The sequence below is a fragment of the Salvelinus namaycush genome, chromosome 16 (assembly GCF_016432855.1).
Source record: "Salvelinus namaycush isolate Seneca chromosome 16, SaNama_1.0, whole genome shotgun sequence".
Taxonomy (NCBI): Eukaryota; Metazoa; Chordata; class Actinopteri; order Salmoniformes; family Salmonidae; genus Salvelinus; species Salvelinus namaycush.
Genome location: NC_052322.1, coordinates 38,647,041 through 38,673,012, shown reverse-complemented (window position 1 = coordinate 38,673,012; position 25,972 = coordinate 38,647,041). Strand labels below are relative to the sequence as shown.

The window sequence follows — 25,972 nt, the reverse complement described above, 5'->3', positions numbered from 1 at the left end:
TTTACTTCCACTGTAACTATTCCACCAACAGCTACTATCCCACTACAACAAATAATACAGTCACTAGTACTTGTACTACTACAGTAGTCTCCATTTTTCAACACTAGACTCTAACAATTTAAACGTTTCAACTTCTTCCACCTACCATAAAAATACGCCACCCACAACATTTTTCTTGAATAATTACGATCTCTAGTTAGACAATTGTAGTTCCTATAGCACACCATTAGGTGGTCTGTGCGAACTCTGCCGTCGACAGTCCTTAACTTCCTGTTAGACAAGCAAAAGAGGAAGAAGTATGGCGACAACAGAGCGACTCGGGCCCTCTCGGACCCGAAGAAATAGTAATAAAAACATACTTACAAGGATCAGACATGGACAAATCAGTGGCGGGGGACTTAGTCGAGGCACAGAGGTAAAATACACATTTAGTAATCCTTTCTAAAAGCTGAAATTATGAGGGTTTGGGACGGAGAAAACCTAGCTGGCTAGGTTGATAGCTAGCTAACGTTACGTCTACTCGGAACGGAGCGCTGTGCAAACGGCTGGCTAATGTAGTGGAAGTGTATGTAGGTAGTCATTTTATTAGCTAGCTAACAAGTTAATATGCTAGCTACTACGTTATCTACTTCACTAAGATGGCTGGCTTTCTTGTAGCGGACTGAACTCCACTCCATGGTGAATGAAGTAAAATAAACTTCCTTCACCATGTCCGCTAGCTTCCTTGCTGATCACTGGAAAAGTTGTCACAGCAACCCTTCCAGGCTACAGCTATCACATTTTAAACATCAACTGGTATAGCCCCTCAAATTAGGGAAATGACTCGTGTGTGTGTATATCTTGTCTGTCTAATATACACTCAGAGGGGGATCGCTTATTTATGTACTGCATTTTCCCTATCATTTTCTTGTTCCTATGGTGTTCCCTCCTTGTCCTCAGATGTCTGAGGCCCTACTTCAAGAGAGGGACCATCAGGCCAAGTGGCATGGGATTCCAGTGATGCTGCAGAGACTGTATGACAGCAGTCACCTCAACAGTGACCTCTCCCAGATCCACTCCATTATCAAGGTGCAATAATTACTCTTCCCTGACCTCGTTGGTGCTGTAATGCCCCTCTTTACAGGCGACTGTTTCATGTTTGTTTTCCTCGTGGTAGCTGTGATGGTAATTGTTGCTGAGCTGACAGATGTTGTTCATGACGTGTTTGTGTTCTCTCTATGGTGTGGTAGGAAGTGGCATCTTTTCTCTCCATGGAGGCAATGTCGTTTGTGACAGAGGACAGGAGAACAGCACAGGAGTCCACCTCTCCCAACACATACACTTTTGACCTCTTTGGCGGCGTTGATGTGAGTCTCCAACATGTTGAAAAAGAGGTGTATAGAGCCGACGGTCTTGTCAGTGACCATATTTGCTGTATCAGGGTTTTAATTTCTCCTTTGTCCTCAGTTACTAGTGGAGATTCTGATGAGACCCACCCTCACCACGCAGACAAATTTCCCTAAAAGTAAACCATATTACATTCCTATGTCATAGTTTTGCAAATGTGAGGAACCAATTTTTTCATGCCTTCAATATATATTCTAACATATGTTCTCATTACAGTGAGTGATGACCTCGTCAAGGATTGTTTAAGTGTTCTGTACAATTGTTGTATATGTGTAAGTATCAATGCCTAAGATAAAGTGTTTGAATGCATGTAAGAAATACAGAAATCCTCCCTGTATGATGCCAAACGCTGCATCATATGAAAGTTACATATCTTGAAAACTTGATTGCTGACAAGCAAAACATTTTGGAACTATGTCAACAATGGATTAATGAAACAAATACCAAAATATTGTTTTTGGGTGGAGTTTTCCTTTCACACAGTCTGACAGAGGATGATGTCCACCCTCTTTCTTTTAGTCAGGGAAGGTTAATCATGAGCTTTCCCTCACTTTCAGATGGAAGGAGTCACTAAAAGTCTGGCATCACGAGATGACTTTGTCATGTTTTTGTTTACGCTCATGTCAAACAAGAAGACATTTTTGCAAACCGCCACATTGATTGAGGACATTCTTGGGGTCAGGAAGGTAAGGATGCATACTATCACTATGTCAGTCCTTACAAATTTGCCGTTACCACAGGTCATTCAAATTTGCTGAACTTTGATCAAATCAAACTGAACCTAAATGGCCAAAAGATTCACAAAAACGTTAATGAATTGTTCCATGCCATTTCAGCAAGCCATGACACCCATCATTTTGGATGAAATGGTTTCTGTAGTTAGAAACAGATAAGAAGCATTCCAGAATAATTTTTGCTTTGCCAGTTTGAAGTGGAATGACTATCTTGTACCTTCATCTTTATGCTCCAGGAGATGATCCAGCTGGAGGGCATCCCCAACCTGCCCAGTCTGGTCCAGAGCTTCAACCAGCAGCAGCTGGCCAACTTCTGCCGCATCCTGTCAGTCACCATCACTGAGCCGGACCTGGGCAACGATGACAAGCACACACTGCTGGCTAAAAACGCCCAGCAGAAGACCAACCTCTGCCCTTCCCACTCTGAAGTCAACCAGGGTAAGACAGCTCTCACCATCAGACCAGGGAGAGAGAATGGAAGGTGTTGTCACATATAATGATGCTTCATATGACTAGCATTTAATGAAGAAAATCCTTGCAAATTACTTGTCCCTCTTTTGCTCAGCGATGAATGAGATAAAAATAATTATGGATTAGTACTTCTCAATGTTTCCTTAGGACTCAGTTAAAGGGGCAATCTGCAGTAGTTACATCCATTTTTGGACTTAATGATATATACCTATTGATTATATAACTTCTAAATGCCTCATACGCTTAGTTCAACTGTCGTACCCCATCAGAACCCAAAATATACGATTGTTTTACTCCAATGTTTGTAAACTAAGTATAATTTTGATATCATGGATGGTCAGTCCTTGCATCCATAGCTCTACACATAACCATGTGTATGTGACAAATACAATTTGATTTGATTAGATTTTTCTGTTTATTTGAATTTTAGAGTGGTTGCATTTCTCCAGCCCCATGCTGCAGCTTTTTAGTGAAACAGCGACGGGGGAGTACGCTTTGTTATTGTTTTGACTGCTGATTGCCACTTTAATGGAAACAGTAAATTGATAATAAAATAATCTGTTCTCTCCCTGTGCTCAGGGGTTAAAGTTCTCAGTCACTTTTTGGGGGCTAGGTTGATAGCTTATTTTGTCTAAAAGAAACACTGAAGACCACACGTGAACGTCTACAACTAGATGGACATGTATAGTTTCAAATACCTGCCCTTTGTTTTGGCAAACAAATCATTCCTAAAAACAATCTGTGATGCTCTCCGTTGAGTTTGGAAATCCCGATGTGGCACGCGAGCTGAGATGGACTTAAGTTTCAGTCATTCATGGGATTTAATTTTGATTTAACCCCTGTGTGCATCAGTGGCCCTGCTGAACATCCCGGGCTTCATTGAGCGGCTGTGTAAGCTGGCTACCAGGAAGGTGTCTGAGGCCTCGGGGGCATCCAGCCTGTTACTGGAGCTTCAAGACTGGTACACCTTGCTGGACAACGCCCTGGTGCTGGACGCTCTTATGCAGATGGCCACAGAGGACGCCGAGCAGAGCAGCACAGGTCAGACCAGTAGATAATACATGCACTCTCCCTCACACACATGCCCACACGCCATGCTCCGGTCATCTGATATATGCTGACGGTATAACGGACCGTTGTTCACTGTTTTCTTACATCAGTAATACGGTTCAGAATGTGACCCACTTTACAGTCACATGTGATGTCATAATCTTCAGGGATGTGAACTCGTCACTTTTGGCCGTTTTGATTTCAAAGTGAATGTGTAGATCTGAAAGAAAGAAAATCTGACAAAGTGCAGAGTGTATCACCCATTGGGCTATAAAATAAAGGCGCAAACAGATCTCCCTGTGTGATCACTAAATAATGGTGTATAATAATAGTGTCATAGACTTTTCTCTCTGCTACAGCACAGCAAGTGGTATCGGAGTCCCACGTCTAGGACCAAAAGGCTCCTTAACAGCTTCTACCCCTAAGCCATAAGACTGCTGAACAATTAATCAAGTGGCCACCGGACTATTTACGTTGACCCCCCCCCCATTTGTTTTTACACTGCTGCTACTCACTGTTTATTGTCTATCCATGGTCACGTCACCCCTACCTACATGTACAAATTACCTCTAACCTGTACCACTGCACACTGACTCGGTACCGGTACCCCCTGTATATAGTCTCGTTATTGTATTTTTTTAACTTTAGTTTATTTGGTAAATATTTTCTAACTCTATTTCTTAAACTACATTGTTGGTTACCATTTCACGGTAAGGTCTACACTTGTTGTATTCGGCGCATGTTACTAATAACATTTAATATGTTTCTCATATTAATGGCTGAGCACAAATCAAATGTTATTAGTCACATGCACCGAATACAACAGGTGTTCACCTTACAGTGAAATGCTTACTTAGGAGCCCCTAACCAACAATGCACTTTAAAAAAAATACAGATCAGAATAAGAGAGAAACGTAACAGAATGTATCCCTACTTGTTCTACAAATAGCTCATCAGAGTTTACAGTGATGTCATATCAGACTGAGCTTCATCATCCAATGTTGTGTTTGAGCAGCCAGCCACATCCCCTAACCAGCCATTAGCCTACTCAGCTGTGGACAGACGGCATCATCCCCTAACCAGCCATTAGCCTACTCAGCTGTGGACAGACAGCATCATCCCCTAACCAGCCATTAGCCTACTCAGCTGTGGACAGACAGCATCATCCCCTAACCAGCCATTAGCCTACTCAGCTGTGGACAGACAGCATCATCCCCTAACCAGCCATTAGCCTACTCAGCTGTGGACAGACAGCCACATCCCCTAACCAGCCATTAGCCTACTCAGCTGTGGACAGACAGCATCATCCCCTAACCAGCCATTAGCCTACTCAGCTGTGGACAGACAGCATCATCCCCTAACCAGCCATTAGCCTACTCAGCTGTGGACAGACAGCCACATCCCCTAACCAGCCATTAGCCTACTCAGCTGTGGACAGACAGCATCATCCCCTAACCAGCCATTAGCCTACTCAGCTGTGGACAGACAGCATCATCCCCTAACCAGCCATTAGCCTACTCAGCTGTGGACAGACAGCATCATCCCCTAACCAGCCATTAGCCTACTCAGCTGTGGACAGACAGCATCATCCCCTAACCAGCCATTAGCCTACTCAGCTGTGGACAGACAGCATCATCCCCTAACCAGCCATTAGCCTACTCAGCTGTGGACACAGCCACATCCCCTAACCAGCCATTAGCCTACTCAGCTGCTTCTCCATCCGTTCTTTCTGCGCATCCCCCATCAGTTTTAAAATGTTATTTAGCCGTGATGGTGGGCTGGGGTTGTGCAGACAGTGATGGGGTTTCTGTTACATTTGTTTAATTATTGGAGCGGCTCACAGCGCGAGCGTAGTGGATACATATATCTTTTAATAGCTTCTGTAAGAACAAGCAGGCCAGTCTGACTAGGCTGAGTGCCATAGAGGAAAACAGAGCACAGAGACAGTCATTCTTGTGCCTTTACATCACTGAAAACTACCAGTTTCTAGCCCAAACCTCTGGAACTACCTTCTCCCCTTTTCTACCTCGAATTGTCGCACATTTTATATTTCTAAACTACTCGAGGGCTACTCAAACAACCTTATTTGGTCATGTTACCTGGATAGCTAACTAATAACAAGCTACATTGGCTTAGGACTGCATAATTTATTAGCAGTATCACAATACTACTCCATGGTGATATTTGGCCTGGTGTATCACACGGTTAGTAAAAATATTGTTATTGTGACGACCCCACTCGGAAAATAGGCATCTTACAGCTTTTCTTGGATTTAACTGAATTTTTTTGTCACCTTTTTGGGCCCCTCACCAGTTATCATCCCTGAGTCTTAATGTGTTTCTTTGCACTGTGCTGTTTCTTTCTCAGAGTCGCCAGACGAGAGCTCTCTGGTCACCAGTCCTCTCAGGCACAGTCTGCCCCAGTCCATGAAGATCGTCCATGAGATCATGTACAAGGTGGAGGTTCTCTATGTGCTCTGTGTGCTCCTCATAGGCCGCCAGAGGAACCAGGTGAGACACAGATAGCTGGACTTTAGTCAGGAAATGGCTTCAATCAGTAACTGAGATTGTAAAGTTTCTCCACTGTGCTTCTGCCTCTGCATTCCTTGCCTTTTGTGGTTTTAGGTTGGTTGTTAAGTACTTTGTGACATCTGCTGATGTAAAGTTAAGCTGTAAGTCCTGGGGGGGGTGGTATATGGCCAATATACCACAGCTAAGGGCTGTTCTTATGCAGGATGCAACGCGGAGTGCCTGGGCAAGATGCAACGCAGTGTCTGGATACAGCATTTAGCCGTGGTATATTGGCCATATACCACAAACCCCTGAGGTGCCTTATTGCTATTATGAACTGGTTACCAATGTAATTAGACCAATAAAAATAACCTGTCCTGTCATACCTGTGGTATACGGGCTGGGTTTTATAGAATCCATTTGATTGTAAAGACATGGTGCCTTGTAAACAGGTTCACAGAATGCTTGCAGAGTTCAAACTGATTCCAGGACTCAACAACCTGTTTGACAAGCTGATCTGGAGAAAGCAGACATCCACCCACGTCCTCCACGGCCAGAACCAGAACTGTGACTGCAGCCCGGTAAGAAGACCTGTCTCCTCTGGGAATGGGCTCAATGGCACTGTAACACTAAGCACCTCTATTGCAGCACTCATTGGTCCTCCTCTCTCGATCTCACTCACACAGGAGATCTCCTTTAAAATCCAGTTTCTACGACTACTCCAGAGCTTCAGCGACCATCATGAGTGAGTTCAGTACAGACACTATGATTTAAACTGTATTTCTGTGGAATTAGACATATGGGTCTGGTACTGAGTTTGGTACCATCATGTTCAGTGACTCTGTCATTTGGATCATGTCTGTTCTTTCCTCCTCCCTCTCAGGAACAAGTATCTCCTCTTGAACGCTCAGGAGCTGAATGAGCTCAGTGCCATCTCTCTGAAGGCCAACATCCCTGAGGTGGAGGCTCTCGTCAACACGGACAGGTAGGGCTGTTAGTTAGCCAGGGGCATAGGGATGGAGGACATTTTGTGTTTCTGAATTTGACAAATCCTCCATTGCGTTGGATATTTTCTCTCTATATATAGAAATCTAATCTGTGATGGTAAAAAGGGCCTCCTGACACGGCTACTTTCAGTCATGAAGAAAGAACCGGCCGAATCCTCATTCAGGTGAGTGTGTGTTGACTCCAGGAGTTAATTAGTGAAACGTCATTAGGTATAGGAAGAGAAGTGTTAAACCCCTGTCTGTCTAGGTTCTGGCAGGCGAGGGCGGTGGAGAGCTTCCTGAGAGGATCCACCTCCTACGCTGACCAGGTGTTCCTGCTCAAGAGAGGCCTGCTGGAGGTACGGAGGCTGTTGCCAAGCAGTGAAGACACACACCTATGATAGAACCGCCTTCAAGTCTTCATTTAAAACCTATTAAATCCCTCCTCTGTCCTTCCAGCACATCCTGTTCTGCATCATAGACAGTGGCTGTAAGTCCAGGGACGTGCTGCAGAGCTACTTTGACCTGCTGGGGGAACTCATGAAGTTCAACATCGACTCCTTCAAGAGGTTCAACAAATACGTCAACACAGAGGAGAAGGTAGGACACGGCCCAGGGCAGAGGCACTTCAAAACAATGAGGATCAGACCGATGGAAAGGGAGTGCAGGCCACTTTCTAGCTTAACCCTAGAGATCACTTCCTTTTAATACATGTTTGGTTTCATTTCTGCTTCCTGTGTTAGTTCCAGACGTTCATGACCCAGATCAACAGCTCTCTGGTGGACTCCAACATGCTGGTGCGCTGTATCATTCTGTCCCTGGACCGCTTCGAGAGCCAGACTGACGATGTGAGAGGTAGGTCCATAGAAAATAGTCTTAGGCCTACCGGTGAACACGTTTGTGGCTGTAGAAACGTGTTCACCCTCCAGAGTCGACTGACACACCGGTGCGTCAATCTAAGTGGTGGTCTCCGTTTTGCTCTACGGCCCCCACAAGTGTCTGGATTCATCTGAAGTCGGTACCATCGACGTGCCAATTTCTGTTTGTAGCGTCCGAACCGTTTGGGTTACAAACAAACTCACAAACACTATGGTGTTCTCCGTTTTTCTCTACGACCCGAGACTTGTCTGTAGGTAACCAGTACCAGTTTAAAAACATTGATGGAAGTATGAAGGTTGTTTTGTGGCATCCTAAAAAAGGACTTAAATATGTGTAAAACAATTGTACACACACACACAGTGGTGGAGAGTGGTGGAAAAAGTACCTAATTGTCATTCTTGAGTAAAGATAACCTAATAGAAAATGACTCCAGTGAAAGTCAACCAGTAAAATACTTGAGTAAAAGGTTTTTAAATATACTTAAGTATATTTTAGAAATTACATTTACTTTTAATACTAATATTTCACATTCCTTATATTTTCTTGTTTTTTAAGTTTACGGATAGATAGGGGCACACTCAGACATCATTTACAAAAAAGCATGTGTGTTTAGTGAGTCCACCAGATCAGAGGCAGTAGGGATGACCAAGGATGTTTTCTTGATAAGTGTGTGAATTTTACCATTTTCCTGTCCTGCTAAGCATTCAAAATGTATCAAGTATTTTTGGTTGTCAGGGAAAATGTATGGAGTAAAAAGTACATTATTTTCTTTAGGAATGTAGTGAAGTAAAAGTTGTCAAATATATAAATAGTAAAGTACAGACCCCAAAAAACGACAAAAGTTTAGACACACCTACTCATTCAAGTGTTTTTCCCTTATTTTGACTATTTTCTACATTGTAGAATAATAGTGAAGACAAACTATGAAATAACCAATGGAATCATGTAACCAAAAAAGTGTTAAACAAATCAAAATATATTTGAGATTCTTCAAAGTAGCCACCCTTTGCCTTGATGACAGCTTTGCACACTCTTGACAAACCGGTTTTTAGAAATGTTTGCTAATTGATATATACAATTTAAAAAATCACATTTACATAAGTATTCAGACGTTTTACTAAGTACTTTGTTGAAGCAACTTTGGCAGCGATTACAGCATCTTCTTGGGTATGACACTACAAGCTTGGCACACCTGTATTTGGGGAGTTTCTCCCATTCTCTACAGATCCTCTCAAGCGCTGTCAGGTTGGATGGGGAGCGTCACTGCACAGTTATTTTTAGGCCTCTCCAGAGCTGTTCAATCGGGTTCATGTCCGGGCTCTGGTTGGGCCCATTCAGAGACTTGTCCCAAAGCCACTCATGCGTTGTCTTGGCTGTGTGCTTAGGGTCGTTGTCCTGTTGGAAGGTGAACCTTCACCCCAGTCTGAGGTCCTGAGCACTCTGGAGCAGGTTTTCATTAAGGATCTCTCTATACTTTGCGCCGTTCATCTTTCCCTCAATCCTGACTATTCTCCTAGTCCCTGCCGCTGAAAAACTTCCCAACAGCATGATGCTGCCACCACGCTTCACCATAGGGATGGTGCCAGGTTTCCTCCAGATGTGACGCTTGCCATTCAGACCAAATAGTTCAATCTTGGTTTCATCAGACCAGAGAATCTTAGGTGACTTTTGGCAAACTCCAAGCGGGCTGTCATGTGCCTTTTCACAGAGGAGTTTCTTCCCTCTGGCCACTCTACCATAAAGGCCTGATTGGTAGAGTGCTGCAGAGATGGTTGTCCTGATGGAAGGTTCTCCCATCTCCACAGAGGAACTCTGGAGCTCTGTCAGATTGGCCATCGAGTTCTTGGTCACCTCCCTGACCAAGGCCCTTCTCTTCCTATTGCTCAGTTTGGCCGGGCGGCCAGCTCTAGGAAGAGTCTTGGTGGTTCCAAACTTCTTCCATTTAATGGAGGCCACTGTGTTCTTGGGGACCTTCAATGCTGCAGAAATATTTTGCTACCCTTCCCCAGATCTATGCCTCGACACAATCCTGTCTCGGAGCTCTGTGGACAATTCCTTCGACCTCATGGTTTGGTTTTTGCTCTGACATGCACTGTCAACTGTGGGACCTTGTATAGACAGGTGTGTCCTTTTCCAAATCATGTCCAATCAATTGAATTTACCACAGGTGGACTCCAATCAAGTTGTAGAAACACCTCAAGGATGATCATTGGAAACAGGATGCACCTGAGCTCCATTTCGAGTCTCATAGTAAAGGGTCTGAATACTTATGTAAATAAGGTATTTCTGTTTTAGTTTATTATTTTTTGGATATAAATATTTTTTGATCCATTTTAGAATAAGGCAGTAACGTAACAAAATGTGGAATATATTTTTGGATAAAAAAAATATTTATATCCTCAGCAATCTACACACAATACCCCATAATGACAAAGCGAAAAAAGGTTTAGAAATGTTAGCAATTTTTTTTGTGCTGAAAATAAAAATGCTCAGGATATATACCCTGAGCTTATCTCCTAGATATAGGACAGACACGTCAAAACCTTGTTACTTATGATTTTATTTTTGGACTGTCTTTTTTTGTTTGCCATCTTATGAATGTGTTATTCAATGTGTTTCTAAAGGCCAAAATGTATATTTTATTAAAAAAATTCTAAACCCAATAGCTAAATGATCCATAGTATGACCATCTTAAAACAATTCCATGTATCAGCTTAGAACCCCCACAACAGCGTAGACTTTTAAGAATTAACCAGGCAGTCATTGTAAATAAGAATGTGTTCTTTATTTTACCAGCCTGGTAAAATAAAAGTAAGCTCACTTGAAGCATCAGGAGGCTTTGAAGTAGTGAAATATTCCCGCTGGGCACAGACATCAGTTCAACGTCAAGTTTTGATTTACATTTGGTTGAGTTGTCAACTAATGTGAATTCAATGTGAAATTAAATAAAACCATGTCATTGGCTTTAGGTTCAAAGATTCAATGTCATATACATTTTTTTTAGGTTGAAGTGACGTGGAAACAACATTGATTCAACCAGTGGGTTATGTCTACTCTTGGTGTTCGTAGAAATCCACCTCTGACTCCTCCATGTCTGTCTTTTTTTCTGTCTGTCTGTCTCTCTGTCTGTCTGTCTGTCTGTCTGCCCTGTAGTTGCAGAGGTGCTGTCAGAGTGCAGTCTGTTGTCCTACATGGTCCGTGTGGAGAATAGACTAACCATCCTCTTCAAGCTCGTCAACATCATCAACGTGCAGACGCTCACACAGGCAAGGAACCCCCCTATCCCATCGTCTGTTGTCAGGTTTACTGTAATGCTAATGACTGTCATGGCATTGCATCCTCCTTCTAGTTATCATAGACTTTACATTCCTCTATTTCTTGTTTCTCATATTGAGACATACACTTGTCTGGATCATCTACATGTTAACGGACTGTGATCCTTTCCCTTCTGTTTGATGGTGGCTGGACCCTACCAATGTTAGGAGAATGTGAGCTGTCTGAACACCAGCCTGGTGGTATTGATGCTGGCCAGGAGACGGGGCAAGCTGTCCTTCTACCTCAACGCCCTGAGAGAGAAGGAGTACACAGAGAAGTACCCCGGCTGCCTGCTCAACAACTTCCACAACCTGCTGCGCTTCTGGCAGCGCCACTACCTCAACAAGGACAAGGACAGCACCTGTCTGGAGAACGTGAGTGTCCTCCCCAATGCGCTCACACACACACCGACCATTGTTCCTTGAATGCTGCCTACTCTATGGTGGTAATTCTGTATTAGGTCATCTGTACACTAAACCATGTTCTGTCCTATTCTGGTTGACTGACTTACTGATGTATCTCTCTCTTTGGGTTAAATGAGAACACATTTCTGTTGAATACATTCAGTTGTGCAACTGACTAGATTTTCCCTTTCTATATCATTCTCTCCTATCACTCTCTCTTTCTCCTATCACTCTCTCTTTCTCCTATCACTCTCTCTTTCTCCTATCACTCTCTCTTTCTCCTATCACTCTCTCTTTCTCCTATCACTCTCTCTTTCTCCTATCACTCTCTCTTTCTCCTATCACTCTCTCTTTCTCCTATCACTCTCTCTTTCTCCTATCACTCTCTCTTTCTCCTATCACTCTCTCTTTCTCCTATCACTCTCTCTTTCTCCTATCACTCTCTCTTTCTCCTATCACTCTCTCTTTCTCCTATCACTCTCTCTTTCTCCTATCACTCTCTCTTTCTCCTATCACTCTCTCTCCCCTCGTAACATTCTCTCTCTCCTCCTATCTGCAACAGAGCTCCTGTATCCTCTTCACCTATTGGAAGGAGACCGTGTCGGTTCTGTTGGACTCAGACCGGACTTCACTATGTGCCATAGCCAGCTATATCGACGAGGCCTACATGGATCTGGGTAGAGACTTTCTGGAAGTTTAGTCCCTGCGAAGTTGTCTCTGGAAAAGATGGGGGGGATGGAAAGAAGAGAGAAATGTCTCAATCACCTGAAGACTGAACAGATCTGAGCGCTCACTTCTTCACATAGCTGTTATTCAGGGATCCATCGGTGTACAGAATGACTGTGTGCACAGTTTTGGGCATGTGTATGTATTTTTGCATTTGTTAGTGTGTGTGTGGATATGCTTTAGTGGGTGTGTGAGTATTGGCTGTAGGAGTGGATGCGTATGCTTGTGTCGTGTGTGTGTGTGTGTGTAGCAGTGGAGGCTGGGGAGAGGAGCTATAGGAGGACGAGCTCATTGTAATGGCTAGCATGGAATAAATGGGTTTGTTTGTGTTTGATACCGTTCCATTTATTCCGTTCCAGCCATTACAATGAGCCTGTCCTCCTATAGCTCCTCCCACCAGCCTCCTCTGGTGTATAGCTGTGTTGGGGTGTGTCACATGCTGGAGTTTCCATTCTGTTTTATCTGTGGGGGAAAACAGTCAGCCAATCAGCAGCCTTTCACTAACAGAAGGGAGATGATTTCTCGTACCCTGTTGTCACTAGTTACCACAGCCACAAAGTCATAACCCTTGCCTATTTTTCTCATTTCTATTCTTAAAATGTGATTTCAAACCGAACCTTAACCGCACTGCTAACCTTATGTCTAATCTTAAATTAGGACTAAAATGCTCATTTTTGTTTATATGAATTATTATGATATAGCCCATTTAGTCTTTGTGGCTGTGGTAACTAGTGGAAACCCTCCTACCCTCTGGCAAAAAACGACGGTCCAACTTCATATTGAGTGGTGCCAAAACTCTGCATTTACATGGTAATTACACTGGTACATATACAGGGTTAGTACTTACAACTGGTCTACCTGTTTTGATGCTAGTGTAATAGTCGAACACGAAGGAGATGTTTTAACACAATCAATTTGAATTTGTTTGCAGATATAAAGCATGTTAAATACATATTGTTGTGCAGTCAACGCAATGTGTAAGTACACAAACTGGGAAAAGAACATTACTCTGTATCTAACGGTATGTAATTACTATGTCAAAATGTTTTAGGGACATTTAATACAAGTGGGACCAAAACATTGATATTTAAGGGACAAGCAATTGTTTTATTTTGGTGGTCTAAAAAGGGACTCTATATTTAATGAAATGATCCATGTAAATGATAAAGTATTTAGGTGAAGGACAAGGTCGACACAAGGCTCTGGAACATGGACTCACCAGAAGCATGAATGTCTTGGGTCTGACAACACAGAGGGGACCTGACTGGCCATCCTAAGTAACGTTAGGAAAGATGCTTAACTTATGGCATGAGGATACGAGACTCCCTGTTTCAGAATGTGTATCTGTATGTGGCACTGGGCTTATGTCTGAGCTCTTCTCAGAAAGTGAGTGAGAGTATGTGTGTGTGTTCATCTAATACACAGGTAAGTATCTGTAACTTCACTTTGTAAAGCGATTGAGATAAATAACAGAACACCACTTTGGCTCTGTCTTGTCTCTTTATTTAAGTGCTTTAATTCACTACAACACATGGATGTAAAGTACAATCTATTGTTGACAATGGACAGTCCGGTCAAAGGCTATTTAATATTTTAACATGGCGTTGGTTTGTGTTAGTCTATCACAAATCATTGCTATTTGAACACACATGTCAAACACTTAACACCCATTGCAGTCATCTGAAAGCACAAGAGTTTAATCCAGGAGTACTAGCTGGCCTCCACTTAATTCTGCAAGCAGATTTAAGTCAGGCCTGAGACTAGACCACTCAAGAACACTCCACACGTCTTGGAAAGCCATTTCAGAAGACGGGTGGGTTTTCCTGCTACATTTTACCTGGGCGTTGCTACTTTCATATTTCTTTTGATCCTAACAAACTCCCCAGTCCCTGCCGATGACAAGCATACCCATAACATGATGCTGCCACCACAATATTTGTAAATGGAGAGTTTCACTCTGTTGTATTGAACTTGACCCAACCCTGTCGTTTTTATTTTAGACCAAAAAGTTAATTTATTTGTGGGTTTTAACAGCCTCGTTGCAAACCGAATGTCTTTTTTGAACACAGGCTTCTTTCTTTACACTTTGTCATACAGGCCAGTATTATGGAGTGAATGCAATGTTGTAGATCCTTTTTGTATGTTCAAGTATTGTGGTGGCAGCATCATGTTATGGGTATGCTTGTCATCGGCAGGGACTGGGGAGTTGGGATGAAAATAAATATGAAAGGAGCAAATCCCACCTCAGTCTTAACCCTGGGATAGGTTTTATATTTCTGTGGGACAATTACACACATCTCTATGCAAAAGACATACCAGTATGGCTTTCCAAGAGGTGGTGAGTGGTTTAGTCTCAGTCCTGACTTAAATTTGCGTAAAACAAGATTTAAATATCGCTGTCTATCAATGAACCCGAACCAAATTTACTGAGCCTGAGCAATTCTGACAAAAATGCTGGATATACAATTTATTTGGAAAGTATTCAGACCACTTGACTTTATCTACATTTCGTTACATTACAGCCGTATTCTAAAATTGACAAAACTAATTTTCCTTATCAATCAACACACAATACCCCATAATGACAAAGTGAAAACAGGTTTTAAAAAATATACCTTATTTACATAACTATTCAGACCCTTTGCTATGAGACTCGAAATTGAGCTCAGGTGCATCATGTTTCCATTGATCATCCTTGAGATGTTTCTACAACTTGATTGGAGTCTACCTGTGGTAAATTTAATTGATTGGACAGGCACACCCCTGTCTATATTAAAGGTCCCACAGTTGACAAAAACCAAGCCATGAGGTTGAAGGAGTTGTCTGTAAAGCTCTGAGACAGGATTGTGTTGGCACAGATCTGGGGAAGGGTACCAAAAAATGTATGCAGCATTGAAGGTCCTCAAGAACACAGTGGCCTCCATCATTCTTAAATGGAAAAAGTTAGGAACCACCAAGACTCTTCCTAGAGCTGGCCGCCCGGCCAAACTGAGCAATAAGGGGAGAAGGGCCTTGGTCAGGAAGGTGACCAATAACCCAATGGTCACTCTGACAGAGCTCCAGAGTTCCTCTGTGGAGATGGGCGACCCTTCCAGAAGGACAACAATCTCTGCAGCACTCCACCAATCAGGCCTTTATGATAGAGTGGTCAGACAGAAGCCACTCCTCAGTAAAAGGCACATGACAGCCCACTTGGAGTTTGCCAAAAGGCACCTAAAGACTCTGAGACCATGAGAAACAAGATTCTCTGGTCTGATGAAACCAAGATTGAACTCGTTGGCCTGAATGGCAAGTGTCACGTCTGGAGTAAACCTGGCACCATCCCTACGGTGAAGCATGGTGGTGGCCGCATCATGCTGTTGGGATGTTTTTCAGTGGCAGGAACTGGGAGACAAGTCAGGATCAAGGGAAAGATGAACGGAGCAATGTACAGAGAGATCCTTGATGAAAACCTGCTCCAGAGCGCTCAGGACCTAAGACTAGGTTGAAGGTTCACCTTACAACAGGACAACGACCCTAAGCACACAGCCAAGACGATGCAGGAGTGGCTTCCGGATAACTCTCTGAATGTCTTTGAGTGGCCAAGCCAGAGCCTGGACTTGAACCTGATCGAACATCTCTGGAGAGACCTAAAAATAGCCATGCAGCGACGCTCCCCATCCAACCTGACAGAGCTTGAGAGGATCTGCAGAGAAGAATGGGAGAAACTCCCCAAATACAGGTGTGCCAAGCTTGTAGCGTCAAACCCCAGAAAACTTGATGCTGTAATCACTGCCAAAGGTGCTTCAACAAAGTACTGAGTAAAGGGTCTGGATACTTATGTAAATGTGACATTTCAGTTTTATATTTAAAATAAATTAGCAAAACATTCTAAAAACATGTTTTTGCTTTTTGTCGTAATGGGGTATTGTGTGTAGATTGAGGAGGGGGGGGGAACAATTTAATACATTTTGGAATAGGGCTGTAACTTAACAAAATGTTGAAAAAGTCAAGGGGTTTGAATACTTTCTGAAAGCACTGTGTACGGGTGACCACTTAGTTAACCTAAGTGTGACCTCTGAACTTGTTCTCCTACAGTTGTTTCTTAGTGTTCTGGCTGAAGGACATCTTGGTATCATAGCCTCCGGTTCCACTAGCCTACAATTATACTCTGCTACACAGAGCGAGAAGCAGAGAAAGGTGAGTTTGGTTAGCTTCTCGAGGTCAGTTAACTTTCTGACAAATTAATAACAAAGTAATGCTGTGCCGTGTGACCCATCATTCTAATGATTGACAGACGCTATGTGTTTAACTAAGGAGCTAGTTAGGCTACTGTATATGGTGAAGTGTGTTTTTCATGTCCCTTTACTAACATAGTCCACTTGCTGCTCCAGCTTGACCTTGGTTAGTCAGGGCCAGGTTTGTCAGGGCCTGCTGGTAGGCCTCCTGCAGGGCTGCCTTCTCCTTGGTCAGGCTCAGCATGGACTCGCCCAGAACACCTATCTCCTCCATCCGGTTCTTCACCTGAGGACAGAAAGGGGGAACAAACAATGTGGTATAAATATGAAAGTTCACAGTCATTGGACTCTGGAAGAGCGGAAATGCGTTCTCTGGAGTGATGAATCACGTTCACCATCTGACAGTCTGATGGACGAATCTGGGTTTCACAGATGCCAGGAGAACACTACCTGCCCGACTGTAACGTTTGGTGGAGGAGGAATAATGGTCTGGGGCTGATTTTCGTGGTTCAGGCTAGGCCCTTTAGTTCCAGTGAAGGGAACTCTTAATGCTACAGCATACAATGACATTGTAGACAATTCTGTGCTTCCAACTTTATGGCAACAGTTTGGGGAAGGCCCTTTCCTGTTTCAGCATGACAATGCCCCTGTGCACAAAGCGAGGTCCATACAGAAATGATTTGTTGAGATCGGTGTGGAAGAACTTGACTGGCCTGCACAGAGCCCTGACCTCAACCCCATCGAACTGGAATTGGAATGCCGACTGCGAGCCAGGCCTAATCGCTCAACATCAGCGCCTGATCTCACTAATTCTCTTGTGGCTGAATGGAAGCAAGTCCCCGCAGCAATGTTCCAACATCTAGTGGAAAGTCTTCCCAGAAGAGTGGAAGCTGTTATAGCAGCAAAGGGGGAACCAACTCCATATTAATGCCCATGATTTTGGAATGAGATGTTCAATGAGCACGTGTCCACATACCTTTGGCCATGTAGTGTATCTGATATATACAGCACAGTAAATTGACTGATCAGAGGTTTACACTACAGGAATGCTGAAAAGTATATCTGCGGGCATTGAGCCACCCATATATACCCCCTTAGCTTGGGTACCAGTCTGTTTAGCTAACATTCCACTCCATGTCATTGGCCAAAAATGTTTAGCATTACAAGGAGGGGCAAGGAGTAGAACGGTAGTTAAACAGACTGGTACCCAGACTAATCCCTCCCTGCTCACCTTGTTCTCTGTGGCATGTCTCTCCTTCTCCACCTTGGCCATGGTGATCTCCAGATCTGTCTTTCTTCAGCTCTGCGCACACGTCCTCCAGCTTGTGTTTCTTGGCATTCAGGCTGGCGTTCAGGCTGGCGTTCAGGCTGGCGTTCAGGCTGGCGTTCAGGCTGGCGTTCAGGCTGGCGTTCAGGCTGGCGTTCAGGCTGGCGTTCAGGCTGGCGTTCAGGCTGGCGTTCAGGCTGGCGTTCAGACTGGCGTTCAGGCTGGCGTTCAGGCTGGCGTTCAGGCTGGCGTTCAGGCTGGCGTTCAGACTGGCGTTCAGGCTGGCGTTCAGGCTGGCGTTCAGGCTGGCGTTCAGACTGGCGTTCAGGCTGGCGTTCAGGCTGGCGTTCAGGCTGGCGTTCAGACTGGCGTTCAGACTGGCGTTCATCTCCTCATCCTCAAGTCTTCTTCAGCTCTATGACCTTGGCCTTGATCAGCAGGTCACAGTAGTCCTCTGCATCCATCAGGTTGTCCTGCTCCTGGGGGTCAGGGGTCACACAGAGAGAGACTTCCTGTTTAGTACATCTTCTTAGCATCTCTTATCTTGATTTATGGCCTAATCGTTTCTGGTCTATTCTGATTAGGTCTACATTTACCTTGTCTGATCATATTTCTACATGTTTACTTTATCTTATCTCATTGATCCTTATCTTGACGGTATCCTGTTGTACAGTGTAATATATTGATGTTATCTGTAAACACTCACTGCCTGCAGCTGTAGGGCCGGGTCATTCTTCTCCTGGATCAGGGCCACCTGTCTCTCCTGCACCCCTTTGTGCTTTGCCTCCGACTTGTCAAACACGTCCTTCAACTTGGCAAACTCCTCCTCTGCCGTGGCGCTCCTCAGGAGAGGCCTGAGCTTGAAGAAAAGCAGGGCCAGTTCCTCCTCTGCCGCGGCGCTCCTCAGGAGAGGCCTGAGCTTGAAGAAAAGCAGGGCCAGTACCTTCTCTGCAGTGGCACTCCTCGGGAGAGGCCTGAGCTTGAAGAAAAGCAGGGCCAGTACCTTCTCTGCAGTGGCGCTCCTCAGGAGAGGCCTGAGCTTGAAGAAAAGCAGGGCCAGTTCCTCTGCCGTGGCGCTCCTCAGGAGAGGCCTGAGCTTGAAGAAAAGCAGGGCCAGCACCTCCTCTGCCGTGGCGCTCCTCAGGAGAGGCCTGAGCTTGAAGAAAAGCAGGGCCAGCACCTCCTCTGCCGTGGCGCTCCTCAGGAGAGGCCTGAGCTTGAAGAAAAGCAGGGCCAGCACCTCCTCTGCCGTGGCGCTCCTCAGGAGAGGCCTGAGCTTGAAGAAAAGCAGGGCCAGTTCCTCCTCTGCCGTGGCGCTCCTCAGGAGAGGCCTGAGCTTGAAGAAAAGCAGGGCCAGTACCTTCTCTGCAGTGGCACTCCTCGGGAGAGGCCTGAGCTTGAAGAAAAGCAGGGCCAGTTCCTCTGCCGTGGCGCTCCTCAGGAGAGGCCTGAGCTTGAAGAAAAGCAGGGCCAGTTCTTCACCACTGTAAACGCCAAGATGTTTTACTGGATTAATCTCTATTCATGGGTGAAAAGAGTGCACAAAAACCATTCTCCTAAGGTCTGAATTTAAAAAGGAATGACATTTGGGACTAATGTTCATATTTTTGCCTTAATTTATTTATTTTATGTAACCATACCAAACATAATATATACTAAACAGAGTGACTTGGATTTCCGTACAGAATAATACTAAATGCTCTGAAACCAGGTTGTGTGTCCTCCTGGGCAGAGCTATTGGGGGACATTTTTTTGTATTTAACTAGGCAAGGTAGTTAAGAACAAATTCTTATTTACAATGACGACCTACTGGGGAACAGTGGGTTATCTGCCTTGTTCAGGGGCAGAACGACAGATTTTTACCTTGTCAGCTCGGGGATTCGATCCAGCAACCTTTTAGTTACTGGCCCAACGCTCTAACCACTAGGCTACCTGCCACCCCATGAGAGGCTGTCAGATCCTCGCCATGCGGCAGGGCCAACTCATGAGTCTGGAGAGACGCAAGATGTTGGAGGAGAAATAAAGATCACACGTGAAGCGGTTCCACTGGGACGGCTCTGTATTTTGAGTTTTCAGGCACAACCAAAAACGTTTTTAGTAGTGTTTTCTATGCGAATTGTGTGTGAGTGTTTTGTTAGTGTGTGTATTTGCCCCCAAGTTTGTCGGTATGTACATGGCATGCGTGAAGTATGTGTGTGGTGAGCGTGTCAGAACTTGCTTGCTTTACATTGTGTGTGTGTGTGTGTGTGTGTGTGTGGTCCTGGTGGAAATAGCCTGTTGTAACCTCCGGGCGCTAACTGGCACTTACTAAAACAGGAGGGGTTGACACATGGCCCTTAAAGAACAGCACCTGTCATGTCCTCCAGCCCCATATTAATAATAACCCATTCTCCCTGGTCCCCTTTGTCCATGGAGCCTGGAGTTCAGAGCCTCCACATAGCTGGAATAACTGGCCAGGTAATAAGGGATTAAGTCCTCTGGTTTCACAGAGGGCTGGAGTTTCACATAATAAAATACCCTCTACCTGACCCACAGTGTGTCTCCTGTCTTGCCTTGCCAGTGATTCACTATTGATTTACTTCCCCCGGCCAGCATGCTTGCTGTCTCCCAGCACCCACTATTGTAAAGCAAATGAGACAATGGCCTGCGCCCACCAGGCCATATTTGGTAAGCAGGGCACACACAGATCTAATTTAGAACAAAGAGGGGTGGGAGGGATCTAGACCACGCTCACCTGTTGACTGACCAGTTCATTGGACACATGACAGGGACATGTAAGGGTGGAAAGCCATAGGACAAAGCTTCTCTAGCTACCTTTTATAGTCTACTGCTTTACAGCACATTTCTAAAAAGCTCTACTAATACACACATTATCCTCAATCAATCAGGCATATATGTTTCATTATTTCATTATTTCCCCACCTAAATAGAATTTGTAACATATTGTACGTTTTGCAAATTCGTTACATATATGAATTGTAATTCGTAACATATCATACGAAATGGGTGATGGACACAAAATAATACCTACCATACGAAATGTAATATATATCATACTAAATGGATTGTCCTGGATCTACGTACAGAATAATACGAAATGCTCTGAGACACATACTGACAAGTAAGTCTGTCCCAAACATTACGACAACCGATGAGGAGTGGCCATATGCTTAAAGCTTCAGCCACAACACCAGGCACAACTGGAGATGAGATCTCAAAACACAAGAATCCAGCTCCAAACTCATTCAGGTGCACCAGTACCAGTCATACAGTACCCACCTTGGTGATTCATTCCAAACTTGTACTGGGTGTGGTCAATGTCCTGTGATCTCAGCAGCTTCTCCACAGCCTTCCTGCTGTCCTGAAAGGATTCCTCAGGGATAGCCATGGGGTTCAGGATACGATACCTGCACAGGATAGCACACACAGCAGGGAACACGTAAGTCCTTGATTCTTCACATTATTGCCATTTTGATAATAAGATGGTACACGTGTTTGTGTCTCTGTGTTTTCAAAGTTCTACATGTATGTGTTACAGAGGTACTATGCCCATCGTAGTTTGAACTCTGCATAGAGGATCCGGTTGGGCAAGCCCTTCCTGTAGATACGGAATTCCCTCCAATACTCCGTTACACTGTAACTGCTGAAGGACCTGGAATGGGTCCATGCCTCCTGGGACAAAGATGACTGAAAGAGTCAATCTTACCTCATCCTTGTCCTCCGTCAGAGGCATGAAAGAGTGGAGGTAGCACAGACTTAAAGTGATGTTCATGAGCTGAGTTACCTAAACATCACTGCAAGTCTTAACTACCTCCCTCTCAACTCAAGGCAGGTCATCGTGACTCAGGAAAAACAAACAGAGCACCTCTAAATACTCCCCTTCTGATCTCTACTAAACCACACAACTCCGACACCTAGAGACACTCTGGTAATGCCAGCCTGTCTCTACGTCACTCTTACACACCTTGTGAAGCTGTGACACGGTCTGGAAGGAGGCCCCTTTCTCTTCCTCTTCTCTTTGGACTCTGTCTTTTGAATCAGCAGCTGAACAGTCAAACTGTAGATCACGATGACTTCATTTCCCTATTTAGTGTAGTTTCACTTTAAAATATGTGAAAATGTAAAGTTGTGTCACTGTCAATAGCTGCATCGCTACTGATAATGTTCTCTAAAAGGCATGCCAACAGTTTATTAAATGATCCCTGTAAGCAGGTGACTATTGTCTCATCTAAGGGGTCTCTGCTTTTGTCCAGCCACCCTCTGATGTTGTACGGTACCTGGAGATGGGTGACGGGAGAGGATGAGTCAATGGTGAGAAATAATACCTTTAACATTGATTAATATCAAGTGTCATGAAGACCACATGTTTTAACTGTTTAAAAAAGGAGCAAATGTTTCAAATAAACAGACTGGAGCACTTACCACTCCAGCGTAGTGCACCAGCTCAGAGTGGGTCTCGTATTTACGTTTCTTGTCAGAGCCGTGGCTTGATGAAGTTGGGAGACTTGCCCACATGGTTGTCATACAGCTTGGTCTTAAAGCTGACATCAGTGGCCTTTTGAAACTTGCATTCTTCCTCCAGGATGAACAGTATACTGTATGCCCATGGACTGCAGGAAAAAAAACGAGAGTAAATCACACAGAAATCAAACCACTCTTCACAAGCTAAATGTACCGGTCCCTCTGCTCTAGCCCCTTATTTGAATGGCTGAAACAACAGACACATACCTTCTCTATGAGGTTGATACAGGTTTGTAGATCCAAGCCAAAGTGGATGAAGGTACACTCAATACCCTCCCTCTTATACTCCACCAGCTCCAGGATGAACATGTGGTGGTTGAAATACTGTTGCAGTTTCTCGTTGGGGAAGTTTATGCACAGCTGCTCAAAGTTGTTGAACCTGAGTGGAGCATGGAGAGATAGAGAGAAGGAGGGTTGAAAAGAAGGAGAGGTTTATGAGCTGAAACAGTCAGGAAAAAGACAATATAAAATGCAAAATTTTGTTAGAGGCAATGTGTAGGCCTACCTCGAAGATCAGAAACCCTTCAATATTCAATAGACCGACGAAGAACTGTCTTGGTAGGGCCATGTAGAGGCTCTTGTTGATCCGGCTGTCTTGGCAGAGCCGTGTAGAGGCTCTTGTTGATCCGGCTGTCTTGGTAGGGCCGTGTAGAGGCTTTTGTTGATCCGGCTGTCTTGGCAGGGCCGTGTAGAGGCTCTTGTTGATCCGGCTGGCTTGGCAGGGCCGTGTAGAGGCTCTTGTTGATCCGGCTGTCTTGGCAGGGCCGTGTAGAGGCTCTTGTTGATCCGGCTGGCTTGGCAGGGCCGTGTAGAGGCTCTTGTTGATCCGGCTGTCTTGGCAGGGCCGTGTAGAGGCTCTTGTTGATCCGGCTGTCTTGGCAGGGCCGTGTAGAGGCTCTTGTTGATCCGGCTGGCTTGGCAGGGCCGTGTAGAGGCTCTTGTTGATCCGGCTGTCTTGGCAGGGCCGTGTAGAGGCTCTTGTTGATCCGGCTGTCTTGGCAGGGCCGTGTAGAAGCTCTTGTTGATCTGGCTGTCTTGGCAGGGCCGTGTAGAGGTTCTTGTTGATCCGGCTGTCTTGGCAGGGCCGTGTAGAGGCTCTTGTTGATCCGGCTGTCTTGGCAGAGCCGTGTAGAGGCTCTTGTTGATCCGGCTGTCTTGGTAGGGCCGTGTAGAGGCTCTTGTTGATCCGGCTGTCTTGGCAGGGCCGTGTAGAGGCTCTTGTTGATCCGGCTGTCTTGGCAGGGCCGTGTAGAGGCTCTTGTTGATCCGGCTGTCTTGGCAGAGCCGTGTAGAGGCTCTTGTTGATCCGGCTGTCTTGGCAGGGCCGTGTAGAGGCTCTTGTTGATCCGGCTGTCTTGGCAGGGCCGTGTAGAGGCTCTTGTTGATCCGGCTGTCTTGGCAGGGCCATGTAGAGGCTCTTGTTGATCCGGCTGGCTTGGCAGGGCCATGTAGAGGCTCTTGTTGATCCGGCTGTCTTGGCAGGGCCTTGTAGAGGCTCTTGTTGATCCGGCTCATCATCCAGTTGAACATGCGGTTGTAGGTGGATTTGGCTAGAGCTCCAACTGAGTAGTTCACCTAAAAAAAGGGAACATATAGCTGTTACAGTAAATCACTGACTTTACTCAGAAAACAATATTGGCAATGTGGATAATATTAGCTTGAAGTCTACTTATTAAAAAAATATATAAAATAAATGTAACCTTTATTTAACTAGGAAAGTCAGTTAAGAACAAATTCTTATTTACAATGACAGCCATACCGTTAACCATACCATACCGTTATGATAGGGTTTTTGTAAAACTATTTTGCAAACACAATGTCAATATGAAACACCACCCAATCAGCCTTCACTGATTATTGTCACTGATTGGGTGGTGTTTCATATTGACATTGTGTTTGCAAAATAGTTTTACAAAAACCCTATCATAACGGTATGGCATTCCAGTTTAAAGAATAGGAATGCTCAGGTTGACAATCATACTGAGGATGTTAACATTATAGAGTAAACGATGCACTATAGTCTGTTTAATCAGACATGAAGTCGGACTGACTGCTTGCTCCTCTCTCCGAACCTTCTTGAACTTCGTGTTGCCAAAGTGCATGATGGACCCCACTATTTTATAGCAGCTGTACTTCTCCTCAGTAGTGAAGCCCAGACTGTCCATTGCATACGGAGGAGGGGTCAGGCAGAGAGAGAGAGAGAGGTCAGAGACCAGAGAGTAAGGAGAGAAAACTTCACATAGTAAGCGGAGGAAAGATCATTAGTAGAAAAAGGCAGTCATCTGTGGCCAACAGTTCCTCCTCCTCATTCACGTTCTCCACTGTTGTCACACCTTGGGAGCAAAAGTGGTAGTCGAAGGGATTGGTGGACATCAATAACATGTATGGAAGATCAACAAGAAGACACCCTGTCAAAAGCTTGGAAACTTGGAGAACTATGAACAGATAAAACTCTATCCCAAAAGCATGGATTGATTCTCATGATGTATTGAGAAAACATATGGCCCAGAGTTACCAGAATATATTTATATTTTTAGGCATTTACTTACTTATTACATACGTACTATTTTTAAACGTTGTGTAAGCGTTGTGAACATATTTAATCTAAATGTAGATTAAATAATTCCAACATGACACAGCTTCTATCTTTATATAGAATTGGTTGTATTGTTGTAGACTTACTGCACAGCATGTCAATGTAGGCGTTGTCAACAATCGTGCGCCTCTTGCCTTTGTTGAGAGAGAGAGAGAGCGCTTGGTTGTGAAACAAAATATCGCCCACATAGAGGGAGAGTCTCTCTGATTCAGAATAACCTGTTTATCCTCCCTAGAGCTCCTCTATGGCATAATGTACAGAACTGTGACTCACATAGATCATCCACATACTGTAGTGCCTGGTGAGGTTGAAGAGCACAGAGGCATCATTGAGGGTGGTCAGTGTGACCATGTCCTAAATCATGTCTACACTTCAGAGGGTTCATCTGCTGTATGTCATCCTCCTTCACAACCAAAGTGTTAGGGAGAGTTGGGCAAGTCTGTAGTTAATTCATACAGTAGGTAGCGAATGATCTATCACTTCATTCTAGGGACTCCTGCACCACAGCATTTTAAATGTTTGGTGATAATATTTCACATAGATTCTATTAGATCTGCAAATCTTTTTAATAAAAAAAAACACAAACTATTGTCACAAATGTGACAACAGTGCACTTCAGAACAAAGTAAAGTTATTTTGATTTTGCTATGGACTGTATTACCTACACCTACTCATTCATTCAAGGGTTTTTCTTTATTTTTACTATTTTCTACGTTGTAGAATAATAGTGAAGACATCAAAACTATGAAATAACACATATGGAATCATGTAGTAACCAAAAAAGTGTTGATCAAATTAAAGTATATTTGAGATTCTTCAAAGCAGCCAGCTTTTGCCTTGATGACAGCTTTACACACTCTTGGCATTATCTCAACCAGCTTCACCTGGAATGCTTTTCCAATAGTCTTGA

General features: G+C 44.3%; 1 protein-coding gene and 1 pseudogene across 2 annotated transcripts; one reads left to right on the top strand and one right to left on the bottom strand.

Annotated features, from left to right (window-relative positions):
- The first annotated feature begins 286 nt into the window (after positions 1-286).
- Positions 287-13,941, top strand: LOC120061421 (short transient receptor potential channel 4-associated protein-like). Of its 2 annotated transcripts, XM_039011217.1 has the most exons (19): positions 287-415; positions 940-1,068; positions 1,230-1,346; positions 1,447-1,504; positions 1,603-1,658; positions 1,944-2,072; positions 2,357-2,558; positions 3,444-3,632; positions 6,009-6,151; positions 6,604-6,732; positions 6,838-6,896; positions 7,035-7,136; positions 7,239-7,322; positions 7,406-7,496; positions 7,597-7,737; positions 7,881-7,992; positions 11,170-11,282; positions 11,499-11,705; positions 12,298-13,941. In XM_039011217.1, exons 1-19 carry the CDS (start codon positions 299-301, stop codon positions 12,433-12,435), a joined length of 2,316 nt encoding a protein of 771 aa, XP_038867145.1. In that variant the 5' UTR covers positions 287-298; the 3' UTR covers positions 12,436-13,941. The 2 variants fall into 2 exon arrangements, with proteins under 2 accessions (XP_038867145.1, XP_038867146.1); XM_039011218.1 differs by lacking the exons at positions 287-415; positions 940-1,068; positions 1,447-1,504 and having other exon boundaries at positions 1,262-1,346.
- Positions 13,942-18,343: 4,402 nt separating this feature from the next.
- On the bottom strand, positions 18,344-24,848 carry LOC120061666 (annotated as a pseudogene).
- Positions 24,849-25,972: the final 1,124 nt, after the last annotated feature.

Excerpts from the sequence above, each read along its gene's own strand:
- LOC120061421 (XM_039011217.1), top strand. The coding sequence starts at position 299 with ATGGCGACAACAGAGCGACTCGGGCCCTCTCGGACCCGAAGAAATAGT. Across the intron at positions 7,323-7,405 it reads CCGGCCGAATCCTCATTCAG|GTTCTGGCAGGCGAGGGCGG; the intron begins GTGAGTGTGTGT and ends CTGTCTGTCTAG. Across the intron at positions 11,706-12,297 it reads ACAGCACCTGTCTGGAGAAC|AGCTCCTGTATCCTCTTCAC; the intron begins GTGAGTGTCCTC and ends TATCTGCAACAG.